An 11320-nucleotide genomic window follows, 5' to 3' on the forward strand; every position below is an offset into this window, starting at 1 on the left:
AGCACCCGACTCTTGATTTTGGCTCAGCTCATGATCTCATGGGGTCATGGGCTCAAGTCCCACATCAGGCTCTGTGCTGTCAGCGTGGATCCTACTTGGGATTCTCAATCTCCCCTTCTCTCTGACCCTCCTGCACTCACACTCTCCCTTTCTCAAATAAGATAAACTTAAAAAAAAAAATGGATAAAAGCCATACTTCAGTGACTTTGAGGTGATCAAAGAGCTCATATCAGAGGCTTAAAGCTTCCTGCCTCTTGAAAGGGTGTGGAAACCATCCACTTAGGGGAAGGGGATATGCCTCAGGCATCCTGGTTGTCCCCTGCAATAGCCAGTGCATAGTGGGTGCTTTATGAATGTCTGTCTCTTGAGAGGAGCAGCTGTGGCTTTCCTGGTGACCAGATCTTTGGGAAGAACAAATTTATTCATTTGTTCATTCATTAATCCCACAGTGGTTGGAGTTTATGCCAGGGACTCTTTCTTGAAGAACTTGGACAGTTCATTTTTTTTTTAATTTATTAGAGATAGAGACAGCATGAGTGGGGGAGGGGCAGAGAGCGAGGGAGACACAGAATCCGAAGGAGGCTCCAGGCTCTGAGCTGTCAACACAGAACCAGACGCGGGGCTTGAACTCGCAAACCGTGAGACCATGACCTGACCTAAGCTGAAGTCGGATGCTTAACTGACTGAGCCACCCACCTGCCCCAAAACTTGGACAGTTCAAAACCCACCTAATTTAAGACTAATCCTAACAGAAGGTGGTTGGTATGTCTCTTTACCAGGTAGAGTGATATTATAATAACAAGCATAGCTTACAATGTACATAATTGGTCATATTCAAAAGTATGGACTTTTGAGGAAGTTTTGAATTGTGAGGCTTCTTCTCATCTCATTTAAAAAAAATGCCACCCCCCCCTACCCCCATGCTCATGATTTCAAATGTTTATAATTCAGGTTAGCATAAAATATAGCCATGATGTATTTGTATTAATCTACAGTATATATCCTTCTTGTGACCCCATCTCACAACATAAAAACTAGGGCCTTTCCAAAAATTCACATATACCTATATAGTAACTCCTCTGTTTCCCCCCAGCCCAAGGTAACCATTAGCTCTAACCCTGGGAACCTTTCCTGCTTTTTGTACATCCACCCCTACCCCTCAGATGCTTTGGAAACTCCGTGTTAATAATTCTAGTCAGATGTAGCCAAGGGTCTGCTGTCCTAAGAGCCAAAGCTGCTTCTTATATATAAATGACTCTGTGTTTTTGCCCTCATTTGCTTTCATCTGCGCTCCCCACAGCCAGAGAGTTTTGTTTCCAGGCAATGACAGGGCTTTTCCCAGGCAGATGCAGATAGGGTCTTTGAAAAGGGGAGAGGGAGAGAGGATGAGGGAGGCAACAGGGCGGGCGGAGAGAGAGGGAGGGAGAGAGGGAGAGGAGAGAGAGAGAGGAGAGACCTTTCCAGCTAGTCTGCTGCAGATTCAGCACCTCGGACAGCTCAGGCCCTGCCAGTTCAGCACCGCGGACAGTTCCGGGACCATAATTTTGCCGCTACCTCTGCTAGATACCTGAACCCTTGTGAGCAGATTCCTGGACCCAACTGTCACCCCCAGAGTTTCCGAATGCTGGTATCTGGGTATCCTAAGCTCTCCTAGTATTAACCTCAGAAACACAGGCATCGGGTATTTAACATGCCCCAAAGAGGGAATTCTGGATCTCTCTCTCTCTCTCTCTCTCTCTCTCTCTCTCTCTCTCACACACACACACACACACACACACACAGTTGGTCTACTCTCTTCATTCACCATAGAGCACGTAGTTGCTTAGGCTCAAAGTCCAAAAGTCTGCCTTGATTCCTTCCTTTTTCCTACCTTTCACATGCCATCCATTAGTGAGTCCTCTCAGCCCCATCTCTAAAGTGTATCCTGCATCTGTCCACTGCCCTCCCCCCTGCTGCCAGACTACCATCATGTTTTACCTGGTTGATTGCAGCAGCCTCTTAACTGATACTCCCATTTTACCCATTGCCCTTTCTAGAGTTTTCCCCACACAACAGTTCCAGTCATGCCTTGAAAATGTAAACTGGATTATATCACAGCCTTCCTCAATGCCCTTCGGTAACTTCCCGGTGCACTTACAATAACATTCAAAGATGTCACTGTGGCTTTCAAGACTCTGGATGACTGATCCTATATCCTGTTACTCTCTCCCTTCTCTGACCACTCTGGTTACATTGGCCTCATTGTTGTTCCTCAGGCCCTGCTGTCCTTTCTGCCATGAATTCTTGCATAACTGGCTCCTTTTCCCCTTTCAGGTCTGATCCCAAAATGCCACCTTTTCAAAAAGACCTCTCCTGACCACTCTCGTCTAAAGTGGCCTCACAGTTACTATCATGTCGATCTATTTCATGTAATTCATTGAATTAACACAAACTATATTTTTTTCTGTATTTATTGGTTTGTCTGCTTCATTTCACTAGACTATAAACTCCATTAAGACACAGGCCTCAACTGTCGTGGCACTCAGAACGACATCTGCAACATAACAGCTTTTTATTTTTATTTATTTTTAAGTTTTTAATGTTTATTTTTGAGAGAGAGAGACAGAGTGTGTGGGCAAGTGGGGGACAGAGAGAGAGGGAGACACAGAATCTGAAGCAGGCTTCAGGCTCTGAGCTGTCAGCACAGAGCCCAATGCAGGGCTTGAACCCACAATATGTGAGATCATGACCTGAGCTGAAGTGAGCCACCCAGGTGCCCCAAGAGCAACCTTTAATCATCTGAACTATCAGGATCACACCTGGAATTTTCCCCCAAGTTGAGGATCTGGTGATCAATAACAATAGCTCAATCTGTATGCAGTGTGCATGTATTAAGTCCTTTGATGTTGATGATAACCCTATGAGTTAGGAACTGTTATTGTCCTTATTTTATAGATAAGGAAACGGAGACCCAGTTAATTCACCTCCCACAGTTACACAGCTGGTGCACAGTGGATCTAGGTCTGGAAGCCAACCTCTCAAGTCCATCAAAGGCTCCATGGGCTGGGCAGCTCCCCTAGTGTCCTGCACAGGACGTTTTGCTATCAAAGGAAGTGGTGAAGGGGTGAATGAAGGGCCTTTATCTAAATCCACCTCCCCCCGCCTATCCCTTCTTCACACCGAACTATGCTGGGAATGGCTGGAAGTTCATCTCTTAAACTTCTTTTTTAAATTATTTTTTAAATGTTTGTTTACTTTTAAGAGAGAGAGACAGACAGACAGACAGCCTGAGCTGGGGAGTGGCAGAGAGAGAGGGAGACACAGAATCTGAAGCAGGCTTTAGGCTCTGAGCTATCAGCACAGAGCCCAAGGCGGGGCTCAAACCCACGAATTGCAAGATCATGATTTGAGCCAAAGTTGGACACCCAAGTGACTGAGCCACACAGGTGCCCCATCATTTCCTAAACTTCTAAACAAAGAAAGCTTCCCCTCCGAATTATGTGGCAAATATGGAAATGCCTAAGGAAACCAATCTCTATCCTCCCATATTCTTGCCATGTGTCCTCTGGACAAATCCTTTAATTCCTTCATGCCTTAGTTCCCTTCTCTGTTAAATGGGGATAATAATACCTACCACTTGGAGCCTTTGAATGAAATGAAATAATGGACATTTGATGCCTTTGCTCATCAAATTGGTTGGATAAATGACAGTTATTTTGACTGCTTTTCTGGGAAACCAGAATTATTCAACTGTCTATCCATTTGGAATATAAAGTTAAGTTTTTACTTGACACTATTCCAAAAAGTTCCAGCAGTACAACAAACTAAACGTAAAACAAGACTGTAAAGTATGAGACTGTAGAAGAAAGTGTGTTTATGAAAGTAGGAAAAACAGATAGCTTTTACTTTATCAAAACCCAAAATTTGAGGTACTGTGTAAGCAAAGTGAAAAGACAAGTGACAGGCCAGGAGAAGATATCTGCCACAGGTAAAGTAACAGGCAAAGGATCAGTATTCAGAATATATAAAGAATGCCTATAAATCAAGAAGCAAACGCTACACAGAGTAAGGCAGGGAAGGTATGAACAACCAATTCACAAACAGAAGATAACTGATCAACAAACACGTAATGAAATGAAAAGAAGACCAAAAAGAAAACCACTTTCTCCCCCCCACCCATGGCGTTATCAAAAATCTAAAAATTTGATGTAGCTTCCCCGAGAGCAATTTGTCAGGTAGCGATTACATTGTAAAACTCGAACAACAGTGATAATAGTAGCAACTGTTAGGCACTGTTCTAAACACCATACAAGCACCATATGTTTTTTTTTTTTTTTTTTTTTTTTTTTTTTTTTTTTACCTGGGAGGTGGTAAGCATAATCATTCCCACTTAACAGAATGGGAAACCGGGGCCCAGACATGCTAAGTGACACACCCAAAAACACCCTAGGAGCAAATGGTAGCGCCAGCCTCTGACCCTAGGCAGCCTGGCCTCCGGGTCCCAGGGGCTGCCACACCTCTGCTCCAAGTCCTTCCTCCTCCCTCCTACCCTGACCCAGGGTTGTGGAGTAGAGAACTACCACGAGCCAAGAAAGTTAGTGGGCTTGGCACGCAGCTGCAGCAGGGGAAGTAGGACAGAACCTCGGTTCCCAACAGCGGAGGATGGGCGGCTCATCCCACTGTGGCCTATCGGCACAAGCCCCGCAACCGCATCGCAGCCGACTCGGTTGGGTAGGGAACCTGGGGCCCCTCCGCTCGGTTCCCTACGCTACTGCAGGCGCTGCTCCCCGGAGCCGAGCGGAGAGGGGAGGAGGCGAGAAGGCCATCCCCCTCTTCCACCTTCCCCCCTCCCCTGCTGCCTCCACGTCTGCGCAGCCGCGGTAGCTGCTGCGCCCGCTCTGCAGTGCCCGGACTGGGTCTGGTTGGGGAGGGTGAGTCCTCCGAGGGACCCCCGCGGGCGGGAGGTGGGGCTGGGAAACTGGGCTGGGCGGGGGAGGGAAGGGGGACGCGGGCGGCGACCTCAGGAGCGCGCGTGTGAATGTGTGCGAGTTGTCTGTGTCTGGGGGTGGAAGCAGAGGTGTAGGCCCGGGGAGGGGGTCTCCAAGCCCCTCTACTGGAAGAGTGACCGGGCTGGGGCTGGGTCGGGTCTGTTTGTCCGAGCCTGTGCGCCTGGCCCCGTGCGAGGAGGGGAATGACCCCGCGTTGCGCAGCCTCGTGGGTTGCCGCATGCACGTGCGCCCAGGTCTCGCGGGGGTCTTGGCATCTCGGTCGGTCCCCCCAATGTGTGCAGCACGCCGTGTCCCTGTGCCCGCCCGCGTGTGCACTTGCGCGAGTGTGCGTTGTGTGTCTGGGCGCGCGTGTACCGCCCTACAGTGGCGCTGCGCACAGGCGCGGGAATCGGACACGTTTGCATCCCCGCCCAACTCCGATTAGCTGTGTGGCTTTGATCGAGGGCCTTCTCCGTCTGCAAAATGGGCGTGTCAGTATCTGCTGCGGAGAATTATGGAGAGGAATCCGTTAGGAAGAGGGTGGGGCGTGCGCCCCAGGCCTGGCACACCGGAGCGCTCCTGGAAAAGGTGGCTGCCCGTGTTGCTGATACTGTTACTGTTGTTACCGCATCCCCCTGGTTTCTTCTTCGCGGATGACCTGTTTGCTATTTCTCGGAGGACGGGGAGGCTGTGCGGTGTGAATTCCACACACACACCCTTGTCAGCCCCGCAGATTTCGCTCTGTCCCTCCCCTCCTCCCGTCTCCATCCAACCAGATCCAGCCTCTTCTGACCTGGATCCCAGGGCTCCTGTCTTCTCCATTGGCCACCCCTCTTCCTGGGCCTTCCTTCCCATTAGCCTGAACACAGGATTATATATTCATATTAAAAACGAAAAAGGTAGACAGAGAGAGAAAGGAAAAGGAAAGAAGAACCAAACGGGACCCCCCCACTCGTGCTGTTTCACTAACTTTTCCATGAAGGCCAGTATTTTCTTTTCCCTTGGAAAATGTTTGTGCTCACGGCCTCCTCTCCCTATCCCCAGCGCACACCTTGATTGCAAACTCACAGCCCCACGACCTGTGCTCTTTGGCTCACTGGCCTGGTGTCTTCCTTTTAAACGTTTGAAAGTATTGGCATTTTAAAATGTGGGAGATGTCATCTGAACCTATAGACTTCCAGTGTTCTCTTGAGAAATCAGAAGCTAGGAGACACTGGGCCCACATTTTCACTCTGCAAATATGGGTAGGGCGGAATGGGGCTGCTTCCTAGACACAGTCTCCTTTGCCACAGTCCCCACTACTCTCTATCACCTCTGCCCATATCATGCACTGCTCGTGTTGGCATTTGCCCCTGTTTCCCTTACAACAGAGAAGTGTTTCTCTAGCCTCATAGTTAATTTTCACTTTCAAACAGTGAAAGTAGGGGCGCCTGGGTGGCTCAGTCGGTTAAGTGTCCGGCTTCAGCTCAGGTCATGATCTCACAGTCTGTGAGTTTGAGCCCTGCGTCGGGCTCAGCGCTGACAGCTCAGAGCCTGGAGGCTGCTTCCGATTCTGTGTCTCCCTCTCTCTCTGCCCCTCTCCTGCTCGTGCTCTGTCTCTGCCTCTCAAAAATGAATAAAAAACACTAAAAAAAAAAAAAAACAATGAAAGTAAAAGCGGGAGGTGTGGGTGGGGAGGGACCCTTTATTTAGCTTTCTGGATCCATCCCATTTGTGTTTTACGCCAAACTCCTGGAGGTGGAGCCTTACCCCCGGGGTTCCCCTCTGCTGCAACACCGGGTCTGCTGCTCTCCTTGATCCTCTCTGCTCACTTCTCCTTCTCCCGCGGGAGAATGGGAGCTACTGAAGGTGTCCGGTGCATCCTCAGGTGCCCAGTACAGGCCTTGCACAAAGTTCTGGCTGAGAAATGCTTTGAAAAAGTCATTTCCATTCCAGCACTCGTGGGTGGCAGGTGTTAACAGGGTCCCACAGGAAGTGATGTCTCGGCTCAGCCTTGAGGTGTGGGCACAGTTTCTAGAAGCCGACACAGAAGGGCGAGGACAAGTCAGGCAGAGGGAGAACCAATTGGTTCCCCCACTCATCAGGCACTCCTGGGCATTAATCTCCTTCGGTTTCAGAAGAAAACGCACCACAAGTCTGTGAGATAGCTGATGCCACTATACACACCCCCATTTGACAGATGAGCACATTGAGATGGGGACAATTTTTTTCAAGTTTGTTTATTTGGGGGGGTGCAGAGGAGGGGGAGAGGGAGGGAAAGAATCCCAAGTAGGCTCCGCACTGTCGGTGCAGAGCCCGACTTGGGGTTCGAACCCACGAACTGGGAGATCGTGCCCTGAGCCGAAATCAAGAGTCGGACCCTTAACTGACTGAGTCACCCAGGCGCCCCAAAATGTGGGGAATCTTAAGCGACCTGCCTAAGGTCACGCCGCTAATGTGTGGCAGAGCTGAAATTCACCCCACGCCGTCACGCCCGTGCCTTGCCCTGCTAGCAGCAGTGACTATCTCATTAGTGCCATGCATTCTTTTCCTACCTTTGCGACTGTTCTCTCCTCCAGCAACACCCTAGCATTCACCCAGCTTTCACCTACTCTTTATCCTTTAAATCCCCCCCACCTTTTTTTTTTCCCTCCTAGCATTTTTATTTGACACCTGTGGTGGGCAGAAAGATGTCCACGCCCTCACCCCCAGATGGTGTGAATACGTTGGTCACAGGGTGAGGGAAGATTAAGGCTGCAGATGACATTAAGGTTGCTAATCAACTGAGATTTGGGATGGGGGCATGATCCTGGATTATTTGTGTGGGGGTAGTGCAATCATAAGGACCCTTAAAAGTGGAAGAGGGAGGTGAGGGAGAGTCTCACACGCAGTGTGAAAACGCTCAAATGGCCGATGCTGGCTTTAAAGATGGAGGAAGGGGCCACGGGGCCAAGCAATGCAGGCGGCCTAAGATACTTGAGAAGGCAAGGAGACTGATTCTCCCCCAGAACCTCCAGAAGGAGCACGGCCCTGAGACGCCTTGATTTTATTCCACTGAGACCCATTTCAGACTTCTGAGCTGCAGGACTGTAAGATGATAAATTTGCGTTGTCTTAAGCCACCCAATTTGTGGTAATTTGCTGCAGCAGCCATAAGAAACTAACACGGTGTCTAAAGAGTTCTTTTTAATGTGGTCAGGGGAGGGGCACAGAGAGGGAGACACACAATCTGAAGCAGGCTCTAGGCTGTGAGCTGTCAGCACAGAGCCTGACATGGGGCTCGAACTCACGACCATGAGATCATCACCTGAGCCAAAATCAAGAATTGGATGCTCAACCCACTGAACCACCCAGGTGCTCCTATTTTAACTCAATAGCAATAAAATAGCTATTTTAAATAGCAATAAAAGAGGGTGCTGAAGAGGTGGGGAACCTTGCCTCTTTGGGGTTCAGTGCTATTCAGGTATGTCTAAGACCACCTCCCGGACTGTCCTGAAGGAGGGAAAGTGTAGGGAATGTGGTGATGGAGGCTTTGAGGCCACGTTAGGAACCTGCCTCCACCCATGTGACCAGAGATCTTGAGGTGCGTGCAGCTGGTGGGATGGACTGGGGAGAGGGGTTAGGGAACAGGATTGGTGGGGTCATTGGTGGAGTGGACTGGACAGGCCTAGAGCAGAGCAGGGGTAGCATTCTGTAAGACAAGAGCAGGTGGGCTTAGCGGTCCTTTGGATGTGCGGGTGAGGAGGCAAGTGGACAGTGATGCTTGTGGACAATGGCGGGGAAGATGGATGGTGGAGCCGTGGTCAAGAGCAGGGGACCCAGGAGGCAGGATGTGCAGGAGGTGGGGGAGAGAGGGCACAGGTGTCTGGGGAAATGCATTTGAATTTGGGTTTCGAGGGTCTGTGAGTCACCCCTGTCTGTAAGGAAGACCTACGTGATGATTAGTGACGTTGAAGCAAAGGACATAGTCTGCGTATCCACAAGCATATGTTAGTTTCTGTTATGAAAACATTTCACATCTACTCACGGGTACAAGGATGGGTCTGAGAGCCCCCATCTTCCACTTTCCAGGTTGAGAAATCATCATTTGTTTGTTCTGACCCCCTGTTGTCTACTTCTTTTGACTTCACTGCAGAAGTACCTTATCATTCCATCCCATCCCATCCCATCCCATCCCAACTTTTAAGTAGACTCCACACCCAATGCCCATCGTGAGGCTTGAACTCATGACCCTGAGATTGAGAGTCACATGCTCTACCCACTCAGCCAGCCAGGCGCCCCTTAGAAGTATTTTAGAGCAAATCTCAGCCATCACGTCAGTTTACTCTTACATATTACAAAAACATCTCTAAAAAATTAAGATGGACATTTTCTTAACTGTCCGTAAGGCCGTGTCCACACCTAACGGAAGCAATAAGAATGCCTTGACCTCCCAGTCCATAATCCATTTTCTTGTGTTAAAAAATTTTTTTTCACACCAGGTGTCTTTGATTCTGACTCCAAACATGGTTCCCATATGCATTTGATTGTGGAGATGCTAATATCTCTTTGAATCTAGACTGTATTCCCTGTGGTTTTAAAATTTGACGTAACAAGTTTTATTTGTATAAACCTGATCAAAGAAGAAAATGCTTTGAAAGGCTTTTTTTTTTCCCTCCCCACCAAGAGAACTTATTTTTTTATTTTTAATTACTATTCGGAGCGCCTGGGTGGCTCAGTTGGTTGAACGTCCAACTTCGGCTCAGGTCATGATCTCACGATTTGTGGGTTTGAGCCCCGCGTCGGGCTCTGTGCTGACAGCTCAGAGCCCAGAGTCTGCTTCTGATTCTGTGTCTCCTTCTCTCTCTGCCCCTCCCCCTGCTTGTGCTCTCTCTCTGTCTCAAAAATAAATAAAACATAAAAAGAAAATTACTATTCACGAGGGCATTCAGTAGGTTAATATAACACAAGGTTGATGACATATGCAGTTTCCTAGAATAAGAACGTAAACCAGCATTAGAGTCTCAAAGGATTACACCACGTAGTTCAGGCGGCTTCTTGCAAACAACCTTCTGAATTTTGGGTTGACAAAGTATATACAATAGGAATCTTAAGGAGTATTTTATTTTTAAATGTTTATTTATTTTGAGAGAGAGAGAGTGAGCACACATGCACAGGGAAGGGACAGACAGGGAGAGAGAGAATCCCAAGCTGGCTCCGAGATGTCAGTGCAGAGCCCTACATGGGGCTCGATCTCAGGAACTTTGAGATCATGACCTGAGCTGAAATCAAGGGTCAGAGGCTTAACCCCCTGGGCCACTTAGGCACCACGCTCTGCCCCCCCCCCCCCCCCCCCCCCCCGCCTTGAAACTGCTATTCCCTTTCTTGCTTCATTGGTCTCTAGAGCACGTACCATCGTGTGGCGCGCTGTCTGGCTCTCCCCACCCCCACCCCTGCTGGAATGTGAGCCCCACAAGAGCAGTGGGCTTTGCTTCCATCACTGCACTGTTTCTGGCACCTAGAAAGAGTGCCTGGCACACAGGTGACACTGTAAGTGTTTGCTGAATGACTAAATGTTTGTCGGTCCTCAGGTTCTGAGTCCCGTGCCTGGGAACCCAACGGGAACCGGAGGAGAAAGACGAGCTCGCCCCGCCTCCCGGGAAGATGCAGAGCCTCAGGCCTGAGCAGATTCGGGGGCTGCTGGAGCCCGAGAGGGCCAAGACGCTGCTACCTCGGGAGAGCAGGGCCTGGGAGAAGCGCGCCACCCCCACCAAAGACTGGGTGGCTGTGGAGGTCGGGGCCACCGGCTGTGATGGTGACGAGAAAGGTGAGGGGCGGGGGTCCCATGGGAGGTTGGGGGTGGGGTGGGGAAGACGCAACATTCGTTAACATTCATTCAACAAATGTTTATGGACCTTGTGTCCGTCAGCTTTTGCTGTGGAGCGAGTCGCCCCAAAACTCAGTGGCTTAAGGCAACAGTCATTTCTCCGCTCACGCTTCTGCAGGTCAACAGGATGATGTGGGCTCAGGGGACCGCTGGCTGGCTTCCCTCGCCTGCATCTGCGCCTGCGGCCACAGCGAGCTGGCGAGGCAGCTGGTCGACCCTGCGCGTCTGGCTGGCTTGACAGTGCTGACTTTAGGCTGCTTGTTTCCCGAAGGCCAGCCCGGGCTGGTTCTCATGAGAGTTGCCCGGGCCAGCTCAGGGTCAGTCTCAGGAGAGTTTTCTCTTGATTGCGGGCGAGAGAGGGAAGGGCCTCCATTCACAAGCAGTTTTTTAAGCTGTGCTGGCAACCCACTTGCTTAGGGGCCGTTGCTCAAAATAAGCTACTCGGTCAAGTTCAGCATCACTGAGGGAGGGGACCGCCCAGGGGTGTGGATGTGGGGATCAATGAACAA

At 49.8% G+C, this 11320-nt stretch overlaps 1 protein-coding gene across 5 annotated transcripts in view; it reads left to right on the forward strand.

Annotated features, from left to right (window-relative positions):
• The window catches only part of SMIM17 (small integral membrane protein 17), a 37349-nt gene that overhangs the window by 16472 nt on the left and 9557 nt on the right, over nucleotides 1–11320 (forward strand). For 4 of the 5 annotated variants that reach the window (XM_019436982.2, XM_019436984.2, XM_019436989.2 and 1 more), the window contains exon 3: nucleotides 10516–10751. In XM_019436982.2, coding sequence (XP_019292527.2) covers nucleotides 10589–10751 — 163 coding nt within the window. In that variant the 5' untranslated portion in view covers nucleotides 10516–10588. Of the gene's footprint in view, nucleotides 1–4676; nucleotides 4911–10515; nucleotides 10752–11320 lie in introns of those variants that run through there. The other variant, XM_019436988.2, reaches the window with a different exon arrangement.

The sequence above is a fragment of the Panthera pardus genome, unplaced genomic scaffold (genome assembly GCF_024362965.1).
Source record: "Panthera pardus isolate Hobbes unplaced genomic scaffold, ASM2436296v1 HiC_scaffold_18, whole genome shotgun sequence".
Taxonomy (NCBI): Eukaryota; Metazoa; Chordata; class Mammalia; order Carnivora; family Felidae; genus Panthera; species Panthera pardus.